General features: G+C 38.6%; 2 protein-coding genes across 2 annotated transcripts; one reads left to right on the forward strand and one right to left on the reverse strand.

Moving 5' to 3' along the window:
• Positions 1 to 847: 847 nt before the first annotated feature.
• On the reverse strand, positions 848 to 12,527 carry LOC124112756 (TM2 domain-containing protein CG10795-like). The gene is made up of 6 exons (XM_046472885.2): positions 12,193 to 12,527; positions 7,740 to 7,819; positions 6,877 to 6,973; positions 4,880 to 4,971; positions 3,149 to 3,222; positions 848 to 1,869 (listed from the first exon to the last, which is right to left on the reverse strand). Exons 1-6 carry the CDS (start codon positions 12,306 to 12,308, stop codon positions 1,753 to 1,755), a joined length of 576 nt encoding a protein of 191 aa, XP_046328841.2. The 5' UTR covers positions 12,309 to 12,527; the 3' UTR covers positions 848 to 1,752.
• Positions 12,528 to 12,597: 70 nt separating this feature from the next.
• On the forward strand, positions 12,598 to 24,739 carry LOC124112757 (nucleoside diphosphate kinase 6-like). The gene is made up of 6 exons (XM_046472886.2): positions 12,598 to 12,848; positions 13,349 to 13,451; positions 14,930 to 14,969; positions 20,855 to 20,938; positions 22,977 to 23,053; positions 24,318 to 24,739. Exons 1-6 carry the CDS (start codon positions 12,768 to 12,770, stop codon positions 24,482 to 24,484), a joined length of 552 nt encoding a protein of 183 aa, XP_046328842.2. The 5' UTR covers positions 12,598 to 12,767; the 3' UTR covers positions 24,485 to 24,739.
• Positions 24,740 to 27,254: the final 2,515 nt, after the last annotated feature.

The raw sequence follows: 27,254 nt of genomic DNA on the forward strand, positions 1-27,254 counted from the left end.
GTCAAATATTTCGTGGTTACATGATTACACGTTCCGACTGTCACTTTCATGATCTGGTAAGCGACGCTCTGATTGGTCAGATGAAAGGACGTTCTGACGTGACCCCTAATGGGATGTCCTCAGGTCTTTGTTTAGCGGTAGCAAGTACAAAGATTTGATTTTAATGAGATTGTATAGCTATCAGTATCAAGCTTAAAGATTTTTGGAGATCCATACTAATCATATTAGAGTGTAAACCAGTACTCGGCTTTGGAGGTAGCTATCTCAGTACCAGGCAAGCCAACTACTAATTGTGGGGGCGATGTACCATGACACACCATCAGCCAAACTGAGAGGTGGTTATACCAGCTGGTCACGAGTACTACATGTATCCCTACTCTTACTGTATTCCCTCTAAGAAGAGCCTGATTTCAATAAACAGCTGATTTCTATAAAGAGCTGACCTCTTAGAAGAACCTGATCTCTGTAAAGAGCCAACCTCTAAGAAGAGCCTGATCTCTGTAAAGAGCCAACCTCTAAGAAGAGCCTGATTTCAATAAAGGGCCGATCTCATCAAGGGCCGCATCTCAGAGTAAGGTTTTTTAATAAAAGCTGGAGTTCTTAAAGAGCTGACCTCTAAGAAGAGCCTGATCTCTATAAAGAGCCGACCTCTAAGAAGAGCCTGATCTCTATAAAAAGCCGACCTCTAAGAAGATCGTGATCTCTTTAATAAGCAGACCTCTACGAAGAACCTATCTCTATAAAGAGCTGACCTCTAAGAAGAGCCTGATATCTATAAAGAGCCAACCTCTAAGAAGAGCCTGATCTCTATAAAGAGCCAACCTCTAAGAAGAGCCTGATCTCTATAAAGAGCCGACCTCTAAGAAGAGCCTGATCTCTATAAAGAGCCGACCTCTAAGAAGAGCCTGATCTCTATAAAGAGCCGACCTCTAAGAAGAGCCTGATCTCTGTAAAGAGCCGACCTCTAAGAAGAGCCTGATCTCTATAAAGAGCCGACCTCTAAGAAGAGCCTGATCTCTATAAAGAGCCGACCTCTAAGAAGAGCCTGATCTCTGTAAAGAGCCGACCTCTAAGAAGAGCCTGATCTCTATAAAGAGCCGACCTCTAAGAAGAGCCTGATCTCTATAAAGAGCCAACCTCTAAGAAGAACCTGATCTCTGTAAAGAGCCGACCTCTAAGAAGAGCCTGATCTCTATAAAGAGCCGACCTCTAAGAAGAGCCTGATCTCTGTAAAGAGCCGACCTCTAAGAAGAGCCTGATCTCTGTAAAGAGCCAACCTCTAAGAAGAACCTGATCTCTGTAAAGAGCCGACCTCTAAGAAGAGCCTGATCTCTATAAAGAGCCGACCTCTAAGAAGAGCCTGGTCTCTATCAAGTACCTGCTATCTATTATGAGCCGAGCTCTATAAAGGGCTGCATCTCGGAGGAAGGTTTTGGAATGAGACTGGAGTTCTTATAAAGGCCTGGCCTGGTCATCTGCAGCTAATGATTTCTCCTCATGACACTGAATACCATAAAGTATACTGAACAAAGCCGACGTTCTCATCCCAGTTACAAAAGGAATAAGAGTCCAGTCTATAAGAGATGACTCAAATATTGGCTGGGTCTGACGTCAACTGAAATTAATAAAATCCCGGCTCTTCATTAGAAATACAGTATTTAAGCAGATTTTCAAATTTTTTCATTCCAACCACCCTACTGCAAGCATGAGGTACTGGGGGCCTCATCAGTTGTGTGATCTCAAGGTCTTCCATCATAAGCCTCCATCTATCTGTACACGGAGCCGGGTTTCATTGTCCATCATCACCCGCGTGGTTGCTGCGCCGTAGTAGTCTATCACATACTCTGACCCGTCCGAGGGCTTCACTACCTGCACACAAGTTGACATGTTCACTAAACAGCCTGATACACAGGGCATGTGCAGCATACTTTTGTAACAAAAATGAGTTTATATTAAATAAAATGTTTCAGAGGTATTTTGTCTTATATATTAGTATTAGAATATAATAATATGTCCATAAGCTCCTCTTGCAAAATATAAAACACAATAATTAAAAACAAAAAAATAAAAATATAATTTGTTTTTGCCTTATTTTAAGGTTGTTACAATGTTGGGAAAGCGTTCTAGATTTGGAAAGCTCCTTAAATGTCAAGATCTGACTATTACTTACTTTTATGAGGCAAACAGAAAAAGAAATAATTCTCAATTAAGTGTGTTTTTTTTTTATTACTGCCGAGGCTGAGTGAGTGAGTAAGTATTGTTTTACGCCATTTTTAGCAATATTCAAGCTATATCATGACACCAGAAATGGATTTCAAACATTGTACCCTATTTGGAATCGAACCCGGGTCCCTGGCATAATGAGCAAACGTGTTAATCACAAGGCTACCCCAACGCCCCTGCTTAGCAATAAGTCTACCCCCAAATCCCTACTTAGCAATAAAATATATCACAAATTGTTTTCATGCCTGTCCTAACAAAAGCTAACCTCTCTATGACCAACAAACTAGCATACACAAAAAAAACTCATCTTTTTTAATACCTACCGACCATGATTATCATATTAGCAGATAGTCTAGATAGTAGAAGTGCACTTAGCACAGTAAACATGTAATTATTAACATGATCAATGTAAACAAAAGTTACTTTGTTCCTACTCTGTACAATGTGTTTCTTCTAATAATTACTGACAAAAAGCATTCTACTAACTTATATTTAGAGATGAAGTCAAAAATGTAAACCTTTACGATGGAGCAAGACATAACTTAGAGCTCACTTAAAACATTACGTTTAGGTGAGCTAAAAACTACTTATTAACATCAGGTAAAAACAAAATTCTTAAATTAAATACACATCTTAATGAAAGTAGGTTTAATAAACCGTACAGCTTCCAGACAATTAATCCCTTTCCAAATGTTATATGTACAGTGTATATATACAGTTTCTAAACATGCTAAACATGCTAAATGCATGTGACAGAAATCTGTTTGCGATAAAAATCCCAACAAACACACTAGTGTTATCAACAAATAGATTTGCGTTTGAAAAAAAAGGAGGAAATTATTTTAATTTCCACTCAACATGCTGCCCGATCATCGAGGAAAACTGTACTTTCCTGTGTAGCAGCCTCCTCACTCTGGGAACTTACCTGTGTTGCTATGAGCAGAATGTCTATCAGCTGACCCAGGAACATAAAACCCAGGGTGGCAAACTTCACCAAGCCTGGAATGCAGCAACACAGTGTTCAAATTCCTATTTGAAATAATGTACTGTCAACAAGTCCTAAACATACACATGGTATAACCGGCTGAAATATCTATTGTAAGAGAGCAGAAGGGACCACATCCAATGTGCTTTTATCTTAATCAATTGTCAGTCATATGATATGATATGATATGATATGATATGATATGATATGATATGATATGATATGATATGATATGAGATATGATATGATATGATATGATATGATATATGATATGATACATATATATATATATATGTTCCCAAACAGGTTGAGGATTTGGGGGCAAATTTTAATTCAGTTTTACTCAGTTATGCAGAAATAAAAAAATTATATTGTAGAAAAATTTCAAGGTCAACATGACAAAATGCATGCAGGAAGTGAAAAGGGTGGTTCTTGGTTTATTGCTCAATTATCAAGGAAGTGAGTGAGTTGGGTTTAACACCACCTTTAATAATTTTCCAGATATATCATGGAGTGTCAGCTTAATGCAATCATAGGCTTCTGGCATGCCCAAGGGAAGCAACTCTGCCCAGCAAATTGCGGAGTCTTAGACAACTTGGCCATGTGTGCCAACCAATTATTATGAAAACGAAAGTAATAATATGAAATTGAAAAGTACATCACAGATGCGGAAAGGGTCACATGCAGCTGTTCAAGATTTTTTTTCGTGAATTGAAGTTCATTAAACGTTTTTTATTTGTAAACACGATTTGTAGGAGTTTAAATTAGGCTGCATATGTAGTGTTCTCAGGAATATATATTGTATAAGGCTATAAGGCATCATAAATAAAATTTGTTTATTTTGAAATAAATAAGTGTGTTACAATTTCACAATGTTGTTTGTGATTTGGTCATGTGTGATGAAGGTTCGTATAAAGCATATTTTCAGATGAACACAGTCTTTTTTTCTCTTCCCTTTTTAGGATGGGGGGATTTTAATACATTTTGAAGAGGCTCATTCATTAAAAAAGAGAAACAAGTATTTTAACCACAGGTAGCTGGTTCTTACAGTGACAGAGCTTAAATCAGCCAATGAGTTATTATCTCATGTTTTATATCATGTTTAATATGTCTGATATTGACTATGCAGTCCCAAGTTTATAAAATACAGTCAACTACGGTTATAACGAACTCAAAGGGACTACTATTTTTAGTTTGTTATAACCGTAGTTCGTTATAAGCATATATACAGCATAACTACAGCAAATAGTCGGGACTAAAAAGTAAGTTCGTTATATCCGTCAGTTCGTTATAAGCGTGTTCGTTATAACCGTAGTTTACTGTAGCTTGAAAATACATACTCTACATACATCAAGCTGCGTTAACATTTTGAAAGGTATTCAGTAAAATTTGATTTAGCTTTAAGGTCAACTCTCAATTACAACCCCATATAAAATAATGCACATATTAATCAATGCTAGACATGCCCAAAGTATGGTACCTTTATCTTTTCTGAATCTTTTTGTATGGCTTATAAAAAATTCACTTTCTTTTTTGTTTCAGAAACATTGAAACATGTTTACCAATGTATGTTACAACCGAGAATTGTTCTTAGTCTGAGTAAATCCACAAGCCAAAGGCTGCCCAGATTGTTTCTTCTTTAACTGGACCCTAAGTTTTGATAATGCTTACCTATAGCTGGGTAGCCAAGGTAGAACCTGTCAATACCAAACATCCCCAGGAATATGGACAACAGGAGGGCAGTCTCAAACTTGTGTCCATTTCTGTATCAACAAAGTTTGACATGAGCATTTCATCGACATTGAGGTGAAATGGAGTTTAATGTCAGATCCAAGATTACAGCAGTCATATTGCAACGTGTGTATACGTGTTTGTGTTTGTCTGCTTGTAATAGTCCAAATGCCGATTTTGTAGTGCTAACCAGAAATTAAACCTACTGTTTGTTTTGTTTGCGTGTTTTTCAACGCCGCACTCAGCAATATTCCAGCAATATGACGGAGGTCTGTAAATAATCGAGTCTGGACCAGACAATCCAGTCATTGACATCATGAGTATCAATCTACGCAATTGGGATACGATGACATGAATCAACCAAGTCAGCAAGCCTGACTACCTGATCCCATTAGTCACGTCTTACGACAGGCATAGTCGCCTTTTACATCAAGCATGGGCTGCTGAAGACCTATTCTACCCCGGATCTTCACGGGTCGCTAGTTCACTGAGAAACCATGCTGTAGTTTAACATAAATGCCCCACTCAGAAACAGTATATTGACTCCAAGCAGACTAGTCCATGTTTTAGCCCCTGAATGCAGAGCGCCAGGCAGGGTAACAACAAGAACCATCATTTAATGCCTTTTAGTACAACGCAGCCGGGGATCGAACCCAAGACCTTCCTCTCTTCAGGCGAACGCTCTGCCACTAGAACATGGAGGCGTTCTCATCGATATTGATATATGATTTGATTGATCATGTGATTGTGACAGAAACAGTTGTAATCATGGTAATGATGCAATCTTCATTTGCATAATTTCAACACATTATTACAATTACCGTATTCGACGTAATAAGCGCCCAGGGCGCTCTAAAAATTAGAAATAGGGGGCTCTTATTAGAATATTATGTTGAGGAAAAAAACAGAGTTGAAAGATAAATTTCATGGTTTATAGTGACAGCCTGAAATGTTTATGTACGACAGATATATTTTTCCAGAATTTATTGCCCATAATTAAGAGTGCATATAACACACAAGTGTGTATTATAAGCGAATAAATAAGTCTTGCATACATTGAACAATCGGAACGGGTGCTAATTGGGATTGTTCACTAGCCAATATATCAGCAAATATCGCTGTGGGTGCTTATTAGAGCGGGGCGCTTATTATGTCGAATACGGTATTAGTTTTCATACCATACATGTACAGGAACTTGAATTCACTGTATTATTTTCTCCAGCAAAATGTTTCAGCAGCGAGCTGAAGGCATTTTATTGATATATACTAGTCAAAATAAGTTAAAGTGCACCCAATTGGTTCAAATAACTATAGTTAAACTGTCATGGCCATATGACAGATTAACTTTAGCACATAAAAACAATCACGTATTCTTTAACTACTTTTGAGTAGTATGTCCACAATGTGATCAAGTGATGACATTGTTGACAAATGAGAAATGCCTTTAGCTGTGCCTTTATAAATACCACTGGTCATACTTGTATGTCTGGATTCCTTGAACATGTTGAAGAATATCACAGGTACCTACAATCTGTGTGTTCGTTGTTCAACACCGCACTCAGCAATATTCCAGCTATATGACGGCGGTCTGTAAATAATCCACTCTGGACCAGACAATCCTGTGATTGACATCACGAGCCTCGATCCACGCAGTTGGGACACGATGACATGCATCAACCAAACCAGTCATAATAACCATCTGATCCCGTTAGTCACTGCTTAAAAGAAGTAAGGATTGCTGAAGATTGATTCTAACTCGGCTCTTCATTGGTAACCACAACATGTTTATGCTTTTTGACAACAATGTGTAACTGTAAATCTTTAAGATTGCTATGACCATCTTGAGAGAACATATGCCACATTTGACACCATGATTATCATGATTATGTGTAGATGGAATGATGCAGGGATTTGTGATGGAGCCAAAGATAACTTACGTCCAGTTGCATGGGACATCCTTCTTGAAACCCACGGTGCTATTACGTGGAGTGCCATTATGAATACAAGTGATGTCTACAGCTGGCCGACAGGTAACTGAAAAAGACCATCATGGAGAATTCAATTCACAGGTTTAGAAACTTCTGCCTAATCATGCTATGAGTACAAATTCTGAAATCTTGATCATTTTGTAAAGATATTTCTTGAAAGTAGATATCAAGATCTATGTGTCGGGTCACAACTTTCCCCTCCAAGAAAAAGACCCCCAAACCCAAATCCAATTTTCAGGTGTTCAGTTGGCATTTATTTCCTTTGGGTGAGCAATGAAGAAAACATGTTACACATATTAAATGAAACTTCATTTTACTGAATTGACATACCGTATTTGATGTAATAAGCGCCCAGGGTGCTCTCAAAATTAGAAATAGGGGGCTCTTATTAGAATATTATTTTGGTGAAGAAAAAAACAGAGTTGAAAGGTTATACTGACAGCCTGAAACGTTTATAAACGACAGATATATTTTTTGAGAATTTTATTGCCAATAATTAAGGGTGCATATAACACACGAGTGCGTATTATACACGAATAAATAAGTCTTGTTACATTGATCAATCGGAAGGGGTGCTAATTGGGATTGTTCACTAGCCAAAATATTAGCCATGGGTGCTTATTAGAGCAGGGCGCTTATTATGTCGAATACGGTAAATGTATTTGTGTTATTACATTACAACAAACTGCTGTTGTGTCCCAGGTAGAATGATCAATAATTACATATGGATATGGATTTAGGAAATGTTGCCTTAAAACGACTTAAATACTACCTCAGAGTATTGTACATGGTACTTGACATGAAGAACCTACCTGGAACTGTCCTGTTTTTTGGGTTACATCCCTGTGCCTGCTGGGTTTCGGGGTCAATCTCAGGGTCATCACATAGGTACCTTCACATGTTAAGTTATATTATACTCTAAATTGGGCTTGAATATTGTTGAATGCCAAACAACTGCCCATCGTAACAGTTCCGGCCCCGTTCCACAAGGCGATCTTTGTGCCAACATGACTGAACTTTCATCCTGTAACACTGCTTTACAGCATTACACTACTAAGACTGCTTTGTGGAAGTGACCCCGGTTCACTAGAGAAAAAACAATGAATAATCCATTCAACATTTTCACTATGACAGTGTCACTATGTTACTTGGAGAGTTGAAGGTAGTGTGGGCACGGACATAGAGGAATACATGATTCTAATCTGGCAGTTATATGGCAAAAGTTCAGCTGGGCCCAATAGCAAAGAGCTATCTCGGTGAGTACTCAAACATCAGGCATATATAAATTTTACTTATGTGTGTAACTGGTAAAGCTAAAATGGCACTCTTATCAAATTGTCACAAAAGCAAAAAATGATTAAACTGACGAAAAGAGAGCCTTGACAAGGGACAACCACCATCAATTTACAACAAGAAGATGACTTTACAACCCCTGTCAGTGTGCGCAATACTGCACATTATTACATGTTGGGGAAATTATTCATATCCTCTCGTCAAAAAATAAAATTACCATGGGTTCATCCAATATTTTGATGGAAATGCATTTTGTCTAATATTATGGACCAAAAAAACATGAACATGATCATGATGATAAACAAGTGGAGTTTTTTCTGACACCATAGTCTAAAAGTAACAGTGACCAAGACAGGAAACTTGACTGTTGCATTTTCATAGCTATGATTTCACAGTTATCCAAGAGCCTGTTACTTCCTACAAGAAGAAGACGCTAGCTTGTAAATTGGGAGCGGGTCAGAACGGGGCAACAATGCAGTTTACCGGGCGCAGCCCGAGCTCTACCATCCGCTCAATTACCGCGCTATAGTGCCACCGCTGTCTCGTTATACCGTTACCGTGCCTCACGCTCTGGTGACTCTCGCTTCACGATCCAACACCCCTTTTCGGTCTTAGGGACACTTACACATCTTTACAATCAAACACCCGTTCTCGGTCTTAGGGAAACTTACACATCTTTACGATCAAACACCCGTTCTAGGTCTTAGGGAAACTTACACAACTTTACGATCCAACACCCGTTTTTCGGTCTTAGGGAAACTTACACGTCTTTACGATCCAACACCCGTTTTCGGTCTTAGGGAAACTTTCACGTCTTTACGATCCAAAACCCCTTTTCGGTCATTAGGGTCAGCTGGCTTTGGGCAAGGGTTAGCCATAAATTCTTACCTTTTCAAGCGTTAATCAAATTAATCCCATTGGTCGGTCATGTTGACATAAACAATTGCGGGTGTGGTTTCAAGAAAAGATGAATGGGAGAGCGGACCGTGACGTCACACGCATGCGCAATTCATTGTTTACTGAATTACGCATGCATGTCAATGGGGATTCTAATGACCTGTTAAACGAGCACTGATTACATGTAATAGCACCTGTGGTCCAGTGGTAGAGCGCGGCTAATTAACGCATTAATTAGCAGAGCAGGTGAGCCGGCGAAGCGCGTTCGAGCCCCCACAGCGCTAATTGGATCTGAAAAAGTGCGCCCGGTAAAGTGCACTACTCCCCAGAACGGCCTCAAAAGGTAAAGTCACAGCGGCCACAGCAAAAGGTCTTAACGTCCAAAACCCATTGTCAAAACGGACACAAAAAAAGTCCACACAGCCACAACAAAAACGTCATAACGGCCACACAGAAAATAAAGACGACAAACTCAAGTATTGAGTCACATTAATTTACAACAGTTCATAACACCATATGCACACAAATCTTAATTCAGCAATAACTAGGCACTACACATCACATGTGTGTGTGGCACATATTAAACACCTTGATCCATGGTTTGAAATGCATATGTTAAAGGGACACAGATCTAACGCAATTCCCCAGGACTGGTTGTTGCCTTTGTTATTGTTTTTTCCCAGTGAGTACCCGGATGTATAGCAGAAATCTAGACTAGTTCGCGACCTCTGCTGCGCCATTCGTAAGCGCATTAGTCACTTGTATGGGTAGTAATAAGGTCGTATGATCACATTGATCAACAAAATGAAATACAGTTTTCGAGATAATAAGGAAATGTAGGTATCTTTGTGCATCGGTAATGGTGACGAAGTTTTGATAAGTCACTTGCTTGGTAATTTTGCGATTTTCGTTTACACTATTTTGACTTGCAACACAAAGTAAATGTTTCACCTGAGCATTGGTTTTTTATAGTGTGTATATTTTTTTACTGTCAAAATGTGTAACATTTTCAAATTTATTAAACGCCTAAATATTCAGTTATTTTACAAAGTGACTGAAAAACATTTCCATCTGTACTATTATGATAACGAATTCCAAACATTTTGATGTTTAATGTCATCACCAAGAGACTGAAAATGTTACGTTGAAAAGTACATTTCTATGTTGTTTGGCTTCTAATCCTACATAATAATCTGTTGTGATGTTTGTAGGCCCTTTTGATCATGTTGATCGTCTTAATCAATCTGGACAGAATTTTTAGTCAAAATGACTGAAATATTTACACATTTTAAAAATTGCCTGAGAGAATCACGTTTTACAAATTGACGGTAATATATACACGCTTACAAAGGAAAAGGCCTGTGAAAACAACGTCTATCACGCATTGAAGAATTTCCCAACCAAGACGTAGAGAAACAAGGACGAATCGAATTGCTACAGCAAATGAAGGAAAACAAAATGCAAATACCATAATTACAACCTACCAAATTTATGTGTATAAATTTTAGGCAGCTTCCTTGTTCGAGGAATGTATCCGTGATTATCCACACAAAGGAACAATATCCCACTCGTCTGCAGCTGTACAATGAAACTTATTCGATGTCATGTGTCTCTGTAACAATCACATATTTTAAAAGATATATATCGTTTCGGGATATTTTAACCCGTGTTCGTTTCTCAACTGATCACTTGGATTGTTTCAGGTGTTTCACATAGGTGTCAAGTCTCAAGGGTCAGCTGAGAAAGCCCACGTGACAACTCTTTTCATAACGTCCACAGTTCCTAAAAAATCCATTGAGTGATAGATAACAATGATCAATCAATCAACGTATTATCAGTTAACCCTTTGAACAAAGTATGTTGTTTTTACATCGGCACTTCAAGCCATGATATGAGTGTATTCCCTTTGTTTTAGTAAACCTAGACATGTAAACACTCACTTTTGACACATCCACTGTGCAAGATAACAGTGATTAATCAATCAACGTATTTTCTGTCAATCCTTTGATGACTAGGAACGATCCGTTGATTTACACAAAAAAGTAAATCAACTGATCATTCACCTCTTGCTGGTCTGCCACGTGCATATTACATAAGACACATTTCACCTCACTTCAAACCTGGATTTAGATTGAATAATTACCCCAGACACAATTATTGCCAAATGGGAACCTTTGTCAGGTAATCTAAGTGGTGCTACCACTAATTGTACCTGTAATAAATTCATTAACTGAGCATCAAGTGAATGACGACAAATACACAAGTGTAGGGTTATACGAGAAAACGTGGATGACAACAAGGGAGTAGCAATCGTATTATCCACGCAATCCGAAATCCGAAAATGCTTTTACTGCATGGATACTTTTTTTAGTATTAAACTATAACCACCTGGAGTATTTCCAAATGACGACATCCGATTAGCTCCGCCGTTCTTTTTGTCTGTTTGTTTAGGTTGAAGAAATTAATTAACATGTGCCCTTTGTCGAAATCTTTATAGATTACGGTTAACCAATCAGTGTTTATGCAAAAATGCGTAAAACAAATATTGCCTCCAGCCTCCAAGTTTATTTAGCTGTCCTTGCAGACGGTAGCCCAGTCTCTGGTCATGCTCAGTTGCGTTGCGTATCTACTGGGTACTCACGGGGGAAAAACAATAACAAAGGCAACAACCAGTCCGGGGAATAGCGTTAGATCAGTGCCCCTTTAAGCAGCTCGGGGGGTCCAGTAGACAAGCACTGCCTCATGACCAAAAACATGAGATTCTGAACTTTGTTTAACCATTATTGTGTACTTTAGTTGATCATTTAACAGGTTCCTTATATGAAAACTGTATGTCAGTTTGATACAAGTCTTTAGGCATGTACTAGTAATTGATTAACGCTCCACTGATCTCAATGAACAATATTGCTCTACCACGGATCTATGATAATTCCTGGCTCCACCGAATGTAAGTGATGTAGATGCGCTGCACACTGCTCTGTTGTTGTGTATCATATTTACACACTGATTAGGAAATTACTTCTTGGTCTATAATAGTACCGCCAATGTCCAGTCGCAACCTCGAAAAAAGGATACTGTCCCAACAGTAGCTGATCACAGGGTGATTGTCCCTTTCTATTTTCACTCGATGTTTCTGTCACACAGTATAACAACACTAATGCGATGGAAAGAGTAACCTGGTACCGGTACATGTGGAAATATGCTCGTGCTGTTGACTTTACAGAAAAATATTACAAGAAACTGTCATTTGTGAAAGGTAAACATGGGGAGGCCAAACAACACCGCCGGATGTTAAACCGTGGAAAACTATAGTTCTGTCCAAGAGGACAATTCTAGCAATGATAACGTTTTCAAAAACATGCATAATAAGGCAACTAAAACAAATTAGGAATATCGTTCAAAATCAATAATTGCAAAGTTGACAATGCTAATACAGTATCGCGGATTATTCTGCCTGAAACCACGAAAGTAGTTCTTGCAGGGAAACAGCGAGAATACTACTTCCGGGTTTCACGCGAGTAGTCTGTAAAGAGGGTTTACGATCAGTGAATAGGTAGAAAAGGCGATGACAGTATTCTTCTGACAACAACATCTTCTGATGCCATTTGAGGACAAAACTTATAAGTCTGTGATAATATCCACAGTAACGTATGATGCGCGGCCTAAGAAAACTTGAGCTCACACTAGCTATTCTGAAACCCGATGTTGTCGCTCACCCTAACATTCTGAAGGTAGATCGGCTGATTTTACCCCATTAGTACCACTTAAGGCACAGACGATCTAAAACACACAGAAAGAGTGCATGTTAGTGACTTAACTTTGTTTATTATTAATTTATCTTTCAACTCTGTTTTTTCACCAAAATAATATTCTAATAAGAGCCCCCTATTTCTAATTTTGAGAGCGCCCTGGGCGCTTATTGTGTCGATTACGGTAATATATAGCCACTGCTCTAACCATCAAAGGGAAATAATTGGCTCAGGGATTGAAGTTGCTTCAACTTGCTGTGAAGAGTTGTGCCCCTTGGACCAGATCATCCAGATAGGTTTGAAAACCCAGATACATTCGGGTTGATTACCATCCACATGCTGTGATAGTAAATAAAGTACTGTTCAGAGAGATGAACACCCTCAACTTACCCAAAACAAGATTTTTGAAAAACAACACACTGATAATGATTATTTGCAAATGAGAAAAAAATGATTGTTATGTGATGTTTTTTTGTTTGTAGGAAATCCGCTCTATAATCCTGCAGCAAGAATTTTTCTTTGTGAGATCAAAGAAGCTGATCTTATCGCCAACAAGAGCAAATGAATTTTACAAGGAGCATGAGGGCAAGTATATACCTTATTACTCAAACAAAGAAGATTCATAACGGTGACACCTCTTCCTGTTGAGACCTGGGTTAGAATAGATCCAAGCGCTCTGTTCCATGTCATAAGACAGTATAAGACATGACTATATTGTTGTGGTCAGGGTCTGTGCCTTGGTCGAGCGGTTATCATTGTGACCAAATTGCAGTGGATTATTTGGTTGAAATATGGCTGACTGCAATGCTAAACAACTTTCACTACCTCAACCACTTGTGGAAAACCTGATCAGAAAAGGTGGGCCTCCAATAGCTCATTCGTGTTGTAACATGGTTACATATATGTGAATTGGTTGGTCACAATGGCCTATGAAAGTAGATAGTACTTGGGAAGGTGACACTAGGAAGACCAACTTGATATGGATAGGGCTGTGTATTAGTGTACCCCAGGAGGGGCGGTCGGGTAGCCTAGTGGTTAAAGCGTTCGCTCGTCACGCCGAAGACCCGGGTTCGATTCCTGACATGGGTACAATGTGTGAAGCCCATTTCTGGTGTCCCCCGCCGTGATATTGCTGGAATATTGCTAAAAGCGGCGTAAAACCAAACTCACTCACTCACTGTACCCCAGGACTGGTGCTCATGCTATTTACCACTAGGTTGTCTGATCCAAGTTTGATTAGGAGTGAGGTTTTTTACTCCATTTAGAAGCTTCTGACTCTCACTCATATTAGAAACTAACAATTTTAGTCCACTAGTCCTTATGATGATAACAAATAGCAAAAACCTCAAAAAGGGCCAAATTCTACTAGTCCTTATGATACCTTAACTATTGGGCAGTTTTACAAGGACTATAGGACCAGTGCCAGTTTCTACCACTGATTTTAATGATGCACACAAAATAATAAAAAAGCATTTGCAGTCTTCAACTCTGGCTACTGATCTTAAGTCTTAGTGTAGTAAACCTTTCATCAATCCAGAAATCCCAGCTAATAATCATAATCATATTCATATAGTAACACTAAGATCTAATGAAAATAAGGTCAGGTGAGGTGAAATTGGGTTTAACATCGCGTCCAAGATTATTGCACTTATATAGTGACGTGCATGTATGTGTGTGTTTGTGTGGCTACTTTTACTAGTCCGGACTGATGCCGATTTATAGTGCTAGCTCACTGAGATATCATGCCGCAGTTTAACATAAATACCCCACTCAGACACAGTATACTGACTCCGAGCCGACCAGTCCTTGTTTTAGCCCCTTAATGCCGAGCGCCAGACAGGGTAACAACAAGTACCATCTTTAACGTCTTTTGGTATGACTCGGCCGGGAATCGAACCCCCGACCTTCTGCTCTCCAGGTGGATGCTCTACCACAAGACCACGGAGGCATTCTACTGAAAATAATGTTAAAAACGATTTGTCACAGACTGTATTGACCATCATGATCATGTTTATGTGCATATTTTATGTAAATGTTTCAAAAATTTGGATCTTGTGTTGCAGGAAAGTTCTTTCTCAACCGTCTTGTGTCCTTCATGAGCAGGTAATTATTTAGAAAAAAGAAATGGCAAAATGCTGTATGTACTGTTTTGATTGTTGAATTCATTAAATGCATCATTAAATAAATTTGGGTGTTTGCAGAAATAACATGTTACACAGAAATCTTTGTGCCTATGAACATTATAAACATCAGAAAGAATGTAGATTAAAGATATTTTCTTCCATGTTCAGGATACATAAAAACAAAAACAGGCCATAAAACTGAATATCACTGTTCAAATCTGATCCTGAAGCTATGAACAAAACGGATGTTTAAGTAGTTTTGTTAAAGTCTTGACCCTTTTATTTATCACCATTTGAAACCAGAAAACTAGAATCGTGTGATGGTAGAACCCTCGTAAGTTCAGTCATGTAAAAGTAAAACCCTTATACGTTCAGTCAGTTGTTTGTGTAATGTTTGAACCGTCGTAAGTTCATTTGTGTAATGGTAGAACCGTCGTAAGTTCATTTGTGTAATGGTAGAACCCTTGTAAGTTCAGTCATGAAATGGTAGAACACTTGTAAGTTCAAATGTCTTATGGTAAAGACCTAGTAAGTTCTGTTATGTAATAGTAGAATCCTCGTAAGCTCAATCATATAATTTCAGAACAATTGTCAGTTCAGTTGTGTAGAACCCTCATAAGTAATGGTAGAACCATCGTCAGTTCAGTCGTGTAATAGTAGAACCCTCATAAGTTCAGTCATGTAATGGTAGAACCATCGTAAGTTCAGTCGTGTAATAGTAGAACCCTCATAAGTTCAGTCGTGTAATGGTAGAACCATCGTAAGTTCAGTCGTGTAATAGTAGAACCCTCATAAGTTCAGTCGTGTAATGGTCGAACCATCGTAAGTTCAGTCTTGTAATAGTAGAACCCTCATAAGTTCAGTCGTGTAATGGTAGAACCATCGTAAGTTCAGTCTTGTAATAGTAGAACCCTCATAAGTTCAGTCGTGTAATGGTAGAACCATCGTAAGCTCAGTCGTGTAATGGTAGAATCATTGTTAGTTCAGTCGTGTAATAGTAGAACCCTCATAAGTTCAGTTGTGTAATGGTAGAACCATCTTAAGTTCAGTCGTGTAATGGTAGAACCATTGTAAGTTCAGTCGTGTAATGGTAGAACCATCGTAAGCTCAGTCGTGTAATGGTAGAATCATTGTTAGTTCAGTCATGTAATAGTAGAACCCACATAAGTTCAGTCGTGTAATGGTAGAACCATCGTAAGTTCAGTCGTGTAATGGTAGAACCATTGTAAGTTCAGTCGTGTAATGGTAGAACCATCGTAAGTTCAGTCATGTAATGGTAGAACCCTCATAAGTTCAGTCGTGTAATGGTAGAACCATCGTAAGTTCAGTCGTGTAATAGTAGAACCCTCATAAGTTCAGTCGTGTAATGGTAGAACCATCGTAAGTTCAGTCGTGTAATAGTAGAACCCTCATACATTTATTCGTGTAATGTTAGAACCCTCATAAGTTCAGTCGTGTAATGGTAGAACCATCGTAAGTTCCGTCGTGTAATGGTAGAACCATCGTAAGTTCAGTCGTGTAATGGTAGAACCATCGTAAGTTCAGTCGTGTAATGGTAGAATCCTTGTAAGTTCAATTGTGTAATGGTGAAACCCTTGTAAGTTCAATCATGTAATGGTCTGATGCGCATTAATATGATCTTTTAATGTGATTAGTCCAAAGGACTAGTGTTAACCTTATTTCACTGGTTGTCAGAGTTTGTAGCCAGTTCTGCTTGAACAATACAAAAGTGTTTTCTATGTTTACATTTTCTCTAAGTTTTATTCAGTTCCAATTTGTATCAAAATTGAAGAATTGAGATGGTTCAGTACTGAAACCCCCAAATGCTACTTGTCTATGAGGACTACCATCGTTGAATTTTTGTTTGTCCTCAGCAAAATTGTGTAGTCTCTGGCTAGCAGACCACCAGGGTGAATTTTGACGGATGCCCTGGTGGTTCAGAGACAGTAGTGCTAAAGTAAAGATTGTCCCTCCCCAGTATCCTGCTGCCCCAGACTTACATTATCAGTCAAGATCTCGGAATCGGTTTCTATCCATCTTATAAGTCGTCTGAATGCAAATATACCAGAAAGAATAAGTAGACATCAGGATACCTTATAGTGAAACAATACAGTGCATACAGTATAAAAGGAATCAATGAAAGCGTGCAAGAGAAAGACCATGTGCAGCATGCACATGCACACATGCTGCACACAACTGAAGTCATGACATGTAAGACTGAACACCCTTTTATCACCTGTCCTGTTGGCTCAGTTGGAAAACAGTGGGTTACAAAACTAAACATGAATTGTGAGATTGCATGTTTGATTCATGTCACGGAATTTTCATGTGAAAACAATTGTGACTGTTATCCAATAAAAAAACAATGCTAGATTCATATCAAAATGCCAGTTTATAAGGTTAGTGGGGACATTTTTAAAGCAGGGGCATTTCCTTCCGAATGCCCAGGGTTTTCTGGTTAATGAGTACATTCCCAGTTTATCAACATTGTAAAGAACCTACTCACACAGTAGTGTTATGTCACCAAAGGTTGTTTTTTGATTTTTAAATAATTTAAAATTTTTTTTTTTTTATTGTTCCTGGTAAAAGTACATCGTGTTTTGATAGGAGTCAAAATACATGACCATGGTTTTTTAAGAAAGTACATATCATTCACACACATCCATACACACATTCACACTCACTAGAAGCTTTAGTATTTATGAAGACAGAATGCAGGATATATATTTAGTAAAGTTTTGGAATAGCAAATGTTCATATTTTCAAAAGGTTTTCATAAGGAGCCCATTTCGTATAGAATGCAGTCTGTTTGGCTTTATTAAAGTGTCTATATTTTTCTATTTGGTAATAATATTTAAGCTCATTTTGGAAATGTGTAATGGTTGGTTGGTTATTTTTCATTTTGCATCTATAAATGTGAAATTTGGCCAATAAGAGTATCAGATAAAAAATATCATCGGTGTGGAAATGTTTTGAAAAGCCAAAAAGAATTAGATCTGAAGTAAGATTTATCTTGCCAGTATGTGGACACTTGGATTCAATCCATTGTGAAAATCTTTTCCAGAAATTTTTGCTTAGCCTACAGTCCCAAAACAGATGTTGGATAGATTCTGGCTCAGCATTACAGAAAGTACATAGACAGTTGTCAACAATATGCATCTTGAGTAAATAAGTATTAACAGGTAGAATTCTATGGAGCAATCTAAGCTGAAACCATCTAAGTTTAGGGTCTGGAGTAGTTTTGTGTGCTCTGATAAATAAGCTAGGCCAGTTCATATCCATTAAAAGTTCCTCTTCCCACTTGTCAATAACTTTTAAGCTTTCATCGGTTTGACTTATTACATAGTAATATTTCTTTGAGCCTTTTTTACGTGAAAAGAGATTGGCAATAGATATATTTGTATTGTTTGTTGTTTCCAGATGCAGGTCTTTATTAATGCCTAATTGTATCATGTATGTATTTACTGATCTTGTAATACCATAAAATTTAAGAAAATTTATATTGAAGTATTGATTACAGAATTGTTTCAAATTTCATAAAATTTCCATCATTGTTTAGCAAGCAATGTATGCTGTGTATATTATTGAGATGAAAGGTTTTGTTATCTAATGATTTGCCATTTATAATAATATTTTTATTGTATAGCAGAGGTACCCTTAGGAACTCTTCATAATTATTGGGTTTTATTTTATTGCTATATTTAGAAAAGGCAGTAAAACAATCTTTCCAAAATTGTTTTTTGTTTTTTTTAGCAAGCTTAAGTGGAAAATCACTTCCCATAAATAGTAAATCAGGAAATTCAGGAGTAGTATTAGTCATTAAAATTTTCCATTTCTTTTCCAAATCAACATTTTGTAACTTTTTTATCCAGATTATTTTCACAGCGTCAACATATGCAAAAAATATCTATCATACCAAGTCCTCCAAGGGAAATAGGTTTACAAGCAACTGTTCTCTTTATTTTGTCTGGTTTATTATCCCATAAAAACTTGAAAAGAATAGTATTTATCTTTCTAAGGAATTCATCTGGGGGACTAGGAAGGGTAAGGAAAAGGAAATTAAGTTTTGAAATGAGCATTGATTTGATAATTGCAATTTTGCCTAATGGGGTTATAATTCTTTTCATCCATCTCTTGATGGTTTGTTCAATTTCAAAGATTTTGCTTTCAAAGTTAAGTTTTATCATTTTATCCCGATTAGTAGAAAAAATTGTGCCTAGAATTCTAAAGGTTTCAGGGTTCCATTCAAGGTTTAAGTCTTGTCTAAATTTGATATAACTATTCTTCTTGGAGCCTATCCAGATTATTTGAGTTTTATCAAAATTTATTCTTAATCCGGAGATATTTGCAAAGGTATCAAGATTGTCTATGGTAGCCTCGAAGGATCTCTTAGAACCGTCCAAAAGAAATTCTATATCATCTGCATATTGCGCAATTAAATAATCTTTACCGTTTATAGTTAAGCCCTGAATATCTTTATTTTTTTTCATAAGAATTGCGAGAATTTCTGCACAAAGCAGAAAAATATAAGGAGATAATGGATCCCCCTACCTACAGCCACGGCCGACTGGTATCCAAGGTGACATATTTCCATTTATAATTAGGCTAGACCTGATATCTTTATAGAGTATAGATATCCATTTAGAAATACTTTTGCCAAATCCAAAAAATGTCAGGGTTTTAAAGATGAAAGACCAGGAGACAGAGTCAAATGCTTTCTCAAAATCAACTAGAAGTAGCATACCTGGCATTTGTTTAGATTCTGTGTATAAGAGTAGATCATATATCAGGCGGATGTTGTCTCCGATATATCTTCCAGACATGAAACCAGTTTGGTCTTCACTGATTATCTGAGGCAATACTTTTTTAAATCTATCTGCAATCACAGAAGATAAAAGTTTATATATGGAGTTTAACAGGGTAATCAGGATCCAATTTTTTATGAGTTGTCTCGGTTTATCTTTTTTGGGGGATACATGTGATGATGCCTTGCTTCTGGGTGATTGACAAGTTTCCAGTTTCATAGCTATAATTAATTGTTCTAAGTATGAAGTCGCCCAGATCAAGCCAAAACATTTTGAAAAATTCATATGAAAAACCATCTGACCCTGGACTTTTGTTATTCTTGGATCTTTTAAGAGCTGCTAGCAACTCATTCTTAGTAATACATACATGTCACCAAAGGTTTATAAAAAAATTAAAAAAAATCTCAACTCACTGATATGCTTTGTGAAGTTTGCATTTTTGACAAAATGAGTTGAATCACCATCATATTAAGTAACCTTTCACAAGAAAAAGAGAAAAAAGATAATTAATACTGATAATGTCAATGTGACCAGTGCTCCAGATAAGCTTTTGGTGTTATGGGCATTTTACCCTTGCATTTTAAAATCATTGGGTATCAGTAATTCTATCTGGGTATTCAAATTTCTGTTACCCACTAGTTTTTACACATGTGGGTATTTAAGTTGAATATTTAAAAACACTATTCATCTAGTCCCTGCAAACTGGTGTCGTGTGGGTTTGAGAGCTTTATAGGACTCAAAAATACCACGATACTTCCACAAGAAAGTGTGATGGCAAATGATCTGATGTAACTGTCATCGTGGAGTTTGGCAAGGTTGACGGAATGCCCGTTTATAATTTCAAAATAAGTTGCTGATTTGCTAATCGAATACGCAGGGTTACTTCACAATATTTTGATGATACGCACAAGTTTTATTTTTGTAGCGTATCTGTAATGTCTGTTGCGTATTTGATACGCTTGGATTTTATTTTACTGCGTATTTCTGCATTTCTGATGCGTATTTCACGCAGATACGCAGCTTATCTGGAGCTCTGGTGACTATGTCTGCTTTCTTGCAGTGGGCCTATATGGACACACATACTGGCCAGAGAAAATGCCATTCCGGAGTGGAGGAGGATCATGGGCCCAACTAAAGTTTTGAAGTAATGGCATTGGACAGCATCAGTAATGTTTGTTTGTTGTTTGGATGTCGCTCACATGTCGTCCAATCTCATTAAAATCAGATCTTAGTTCTCGCTGCGGCTAAACAAAGATCTGAGGACATCCCATTATGGGTCACGTCTGACCGACCTATCGCGAACTCTGACCGACCAATGGAATTACTGACAAGAAGTTGATATTAGCCAATCAGAAGACAGCTTTCTCGTGCTTTACGGCACTAATTTCAAATTTGCGACTAGGCTTTCGAAACATATTTTGACAAATTCTCGCTTAAAAATTTGAAACCTGAACAAAAGAACATTCTTGAATGGCTAATATATGGTCTAGTTTGTATAGATTCAGTCGTTAAGCCTGTAACTATTGTTCAGAATCCCCCGTTTTAAAGATTTCGAGGCTGCATGATTAGAAATCACATTCCGACTGTAAGCGACGCTGTGATTGGTCGGATGAAAGGTCGTTCTGACGTGAACACTAATGGGATGTCCTCAGATCTTTGTTTAGCTGTAGCGAGAACTAAGATCTGATTTTAATGAGATTGTGAAGTAATGGCATTGGACAGAATCAGTAATGTTTGTTTGTTGTTTAATGCAGCATCAGCAATATTCCAGATATATATGGTGGCCTGTAAGTAATTGAGTCTGGAGCAGACAACCCAGGGATTGATATCATGAGCAACAATCCACTCTGTCAGGGTACAATGACATGCATCAACCACGTCAACGAGCATGACCACCTGAACCATTTAGTTGCCTTGTATGACCAGTATAGCTTTCCTATTGTAGTACAGTGTACCCTTGCTGTTGCGCCTTTCAATATAGAGCTAACTCAGTTATAGCACGGGGTAACGCAAAGCTCCCAAAATTTATGTACAATTTTAATAAACTCAAGTTTTGCACTGACACAATGACTTTTCCCCATTGCCAAAAAACATTACCAGCTGATCACTGTGAGCATATTACATATTATGTGAGTATTATTACACTATATGGTTATAAAAAACATGTTCGTTGTATATCTGGACTAATGTTTGTAACATATTTTATTAGTTTTATTCAATATTCCATTCATTATTACTTACATTAATTTCAACGAAATTATGTGTGAAGGGATCGGTAGATCGCACAGCTCACCTTTCTATACAGCTACACGATTGGATTACCACTATTGGTGCCTGGAGACAAACTAAACTGCTGATTGTCTATAATGCTCATCAATTATATGGTCCCCCAAGGTAGTGTTGTAGCGAGGGATCACTGTAGTACCATTGGAACTACCCTCAGATCTTGGAATTGAACATTGGCTACTGGGTTGCACAAAGACCATATTAGATATGTCATATTTGTCCACTAATCAGCTATTTCTGAACTGCATGCATCTTGATATTTGACATGCAGTCAGAATAAGGATGTTGTATTAACAGTTGCATCCCTAAAAGAAGCAGGGGCTATGGTGCTGGAGCATCGTCAATGTGTCATTTGTTTTTGTTTGGGGTGAAACCATACAGCAAGGTTAAGATGGGATCGATACAAAATGTATTGTTGCATGAAAACTCACGATGCACTGGTGCTCCGATGTATTGTTGCATGAAAACTCACGATGCACTGGTGCTCCGATGTATCGTTGCATGAAAACTCACGATGCACTGGTGCTCCGATGTATCGTTGCATGAAAACTCACGATGCACTGGTGCTCCGATGTATCGTTGCATGAAAACTCACGATGCACTGGTGCTCCGATGTATCGTTGCATGAAAACTCACGATGCACTGGTGCTCCGATGTATCATTGCATGAAAACTCACGATGCACTGGTGCTCCGATGTATCGTTGCATGAAAACTCACGATGCACTGGTGTTCCGATGTATCGTTGCATGAAAACTCACCATGCACTGGTGCTCCGATGTATCGTTGCATGAAAACTCACCATGCAGTGGTGCTCCGATGTATCGTTGCATGAAAACTCACGATGCACTGGTGCTCCGATGTATCATTTCACCCCTAGTTTATATTTATGTTTCAGGACAATCCACGAAGCTCCAGAAACAATCCGCGGTCGGTTTGGACTGACAGATACTCGTAACTGCACACATGGATCTGGTGAGAATGTCAGGATGTAGTGTTAGATCTAGAGGTGCCGTCATGATGATGATGATGATGATGATGATGATGAGAGACAGGTACTGTGAGAGTGTCAGTATGAGATGTTAGGACTAGAGGTGCCGTCATGATGATGATGATGATGATGAGAGACGGGTTCTATGGCAGAAACTAGCTGTATCTGTTGGTGGAACAATACAGAAATATTGTCCTCGCCACTTGAAATAGTATCACAAAATATCACAATTATTTTTTAACAACGATCGCTACATGTGTGCTTATACTTATTTAGTGAAAACAAGCCATTCTGCCAACAAGAAATATTATTTAATGGAAGGTCAAAATTGGAAGTGGGCTTTTGAAGAATTGTGAATTTTCTTAGTGATAAATAGTTGGCTATAAATAGTATAACGTTCACAGTGCCCTCGTATAATGACAACACCAGATCACTTCACCTCTAGTATCTGTATCCAAGGCGATGAAGTGAAGTGTTATGGGTTGTAGTATTGTTTCTGTAACTATCATTAGTTTGCAAATGGAACTTGTCTGACAGTTTACATGATTGGTACATGATGTAATGCTGGTTGAAGTTTGAACCAAGTCAGATAGATGTATCTTTGAAGATTCAGCTTGATGAGAGAAGGCTCTTTAGGCATTGTTTGATCATTACCCAGTAAATGAATCTGAATATGATGATGCTGAACTTCATCATTTTTATCTGCTTATAACCTTCTTGTTCCATTTTATTGAAGCATTCATAAAATCCTGAAAGGTCTCACCAGCTTGTGGATTTTATCAATCTCATAATCTGTTTTGCTTAGCTCGTTGGTTATAGTTGGATACTGAGTGACTACATACAACTCCCACTTCACTTCAATTGTGTAACGGGGGCACGGGTGGCCAAGTCGTCTAAGGCGCCGCGATTCGCTGTGCAGAGTTGCGTCCCTTGGGCATGCCAGAAACCTATGATTGTGGGTTCGAATCCCGGCTCGCTGCAATTATGTTTCTAGGTTTGTCAGCAACATACCCGTGCTTGTGGGTTTCACCAAAGTGGTAAATGTCTGAGACCTGCATCAATTCGGGCTTTCCTCCCACATTAAGCTGACACGCCGCAATATAACTGGAATAATGTTAAAAGCAGCGTTAAACCCAACTCACTCACTCAATTGTGTAACAGTAACAGTGCCATGAGCCCTTGTTTTCTATGTAGGGAGAAGACACGTTGACTTGACCTTGTGTTTTACCTCTGCCACTTCTGCTTCAGACTCCCCTGAAACTGCCGCTCGCGAGATCAATTTCTTCTTCCCCGAGTTCTCCACAGACAGGTGGCATGATACCGAGGGAGCCCATTTCTACAACGGGCAGGTTGCCTTCGATGAGGACTTGTGTCAACATGTTGCACTGCAACATGTGTCTGATTCAATCAGTTGATTGGATCCTGATTCGTTGACTTGATTTTTTTTACTCATGTTACCATGGTGATTTGATCAGGAAACATTTTTGTGAAAGTGTGTAAGGAAATCTTTAACAGGTTATATAAAGAGATTGACTTGTTAAACTGTGAGGGGGCACGGGTGACCCAGTTGTCTAAGGCGCCATGATTGGCTGTGCAGAGTTGCGTCCCTTGAGCATGCAAGAAACCTATGATTGTGATCCGAATCCAGGTTCGCCCCGATTATGTTTCTAGGTTTGTCAGCACCATGCCTGTGCTTGTGGGTTTCACCAAAGTGGTAAACGTCTGAGACCTGCATCACTTCAGGCTTTCCTCCCACATCAAGCTGACTTGCCGTGATATAACTTGAATACTGTTAAAAGCGGCGTTAAACCCAACTCACTCACTCATTCAAACTGTGAAATGTCAAGCAGACAGAATGTAAAGGCGCGGCAGATGTTTTGTTTGTATTTGATTTTTTTCTCAATCAAATAAAATACAACTTCAAAAGTTAATTGCTCCGGACCTCATCTCTTCTTATTATAATAAAATGTAATGCATATCTGATCGAAAAAGGGGTGGTAGGATAGCCTAGTGGTTAAAGCATTTGCTTGGCACCCCACAGACCCAGGTTCAATTCCTCTTATGAGTAAGATGTGTGAAGCCCATTTCTGGTGTCCCCCGCCATGATATTGCTGGACTATTGCTAAAAGTGGCATAAAACCATTCTCACTAATGACTTTATTTTACAATAGAACAAGCATATTGAACTTGTTGTATCACACGAGATTTTTAATGCATTTAGAACATGCAAGTGGTTAGAAATAAACATTTCCTCATGTTTTATAACGCCTGCCCAACAAAGTTGGTGGAGGATATTGAAATGGATCTGTCCGTCTGTCCGTGCGTGCCTGTGTGCGTGTGTGCGTGTGTGCGTGTGTGCGTGCGTCCCGAAATCGTTTCCGGGGCATAACTCAAAACCCATTCAATACTTTTTAAAAAAACTTTGCATGTTTACCTGACACATACTGAACTGGTGCCTTTTGCAATTTAGGAACTTTAGAAAAGTTTATTTTTTACGTTTGCCATGGCAACAAGTTGGACTTAGGTTTTATGAGGGTGGTGTTTGTTTCCGGAGTGTAACTCAAAAACTGTTTAATACTTTCTTACAAAACTTTACATGTCTACCAGGTCACATACTTAACTGGTACCTTTTGATATTTTGCACTTTTAGAATTTTTGTTTGTTTATGTTTCCATGACAACAAGTTGGATTTAAGTTTTAATATAGGGTGGGTTCACTTATAGAGTATAACAAATAAACTGTTAAATATTTCCTTGCCAAACATTGCATGTCTACATATAAAGAACATACTGAACTGGTGCCATTTGATATTAAAGAGTTTTAGAAATGTTTATTTTAGAATTTCCATTGCAGCTATTTTGACATGGACTAAGAGAAATCTTGGGTCAGTTACATGGTTTGGGACCATACCGCGGAGTCGTGTTAAAATGGGCAGGGGATATATATGACTTCATAGACTATACGCCTGTTGTAATTTATTTTGAATACTGACCAGCCCAGTCTGCTGTAATGTAACCTTGATAGCGATGAATATTGTCTGTGCTGTCAGACCAAACAACATACTGAAAACAGAGAACAGGATGGTAGTTGGCTGACATATTCATAACTGAGTACAGTGACTGTGTGAGATCCAGGGGATGGAACAACATAATGATTGTCAGTCAGCCTAGGTTGTTGACAATGTTAGTTGACCAATGAGTTGTTAGTTCAGGTATCTAGCTGACCAATTAAATCACATTCTGATTATGAACACTATTAAAGTTCTGGTATTTTTCCACATCTGCTTTCTTTCATCACTAACTGTTGGTACACCACTGACACCAGCACCTGCCTGCTATAGAGCTCTAAATGATGGTACACCACTGACACCAGCATCTGCCTGATGTAGAGCTCTAAATGATGGTACACCACTGACACCGGCATCTGTCTGTTGTAGAGCTCTAAATGATGGTACACCACTGACACCGGCATCTGTCTGTTGTAGAGCTCTAAATGATGGTACACCACTGACACCAGCATCTGCCTGATGTAGAGCTCTAAATGATGGTACACCACTGACACCAGCATCTGCCTGATGTAGAGCTCTAACTGCTGGTACACCACTGACACCAGCATCTGCCTGATGTAGAGCTCTTACTGCTGGTACACCACTGACACCAGCATCTGCCTACTCCTGTGGAGCTCTTACTGCTGGTACACCACTGACACCAGCATCTGCCTGCTCCTGTGGAGCTCTTACTGCTGGTACACCATTTTTGTAGAGCTCTAACTAATGGTACACCACTGACACCAGCATCTGCCTGTTGTAGAGCTCTTACCTCTGGTACACCACTGACACCAGCATCTGCCTGCTCCTGTAGAGCTCTTACCTCTGGTACACCACTGACACCAGCAACTACCTGCTCCTGTAGAGCTCTAACTAATGGTACACCACTGACACCAGCATCTGTCTGTTGTAGAGCTCTAAATGATGGTACACCACTGACACCGGCATCTGTCTGTTGTAGAGCTCTAAATGATGGTACACCACTGACACCAGCATCTGCCTGATGTAGAGCTCTAAATGATGGTACACCACTGACACCAGCATCTGCCTGATGTAGAGCTCTAACTGCTGGTACACCACTGACACCAGCATCTGCCTACTCCTGTGGAGCTCTTACTGCTGGTACACCACTGACACCA

This window comes from Haliotis rufescens, unplaced genomic scaffold, assembly GCF_023055435.1.
Source record: "Haliotis rufescens isolate VD_foot unplaced genomic scaffold, xgHalRufe1.0.p SCAF_2, whole genome shotgun sequence".
In the NCBI taxonomy this organism is placed as follows: Eukaryota; Metazoa; Mollusca; class Gastropoda; order Lepetellida; family Haliotidae; genus Haliotis; species Haliotis rufescens.

Bases quoted from the DNA above. Each gene is read 5' to 3' on its own strand.
- LOC124112756 (XM_046472885.2), bottom strand. From the start codon at position 12,308: ATGTACCGGTACCAGGTTACTCTTTCCATCGCATTAGTGTTGTTATAC. The intron at 7,820-12,192 runs GTATCCTTTTTT...TAACATGTGAAG, and splicing joins GATCAGCTACTGTTGGGACA to GTACCTATGTGATGACCCTG. The intron at 3,223-4,879 runs GTAAGCATTATC...GCTGCATTCCAG, and splicing joins CCTTGGCTACCCAGCTATAG to GCTTGGTGAAGTTTGCCACC.
- LOC124112757 (XM_046472886.2), top strand. From the start codon at position 12,768: ATGATGCGCGGCCTAAGAAAACTTGAGCTCACACTAGCTATTCTGAAA. The intron at 14,970-20,854 runs GTAATTATTTAG...GCTTTCTTGCAG, and splicing joins CTTGTGTCCTTCATGAGCAG to TGGGCCTATATGGACACACA. The intron at 20,939-22,976 runs GTAATGGCATTG...TTTATGTTTCAG, and splicing joins GGCCCAACTAAAGTTTTGAA to GACAATCCACGAAGCTCCAG.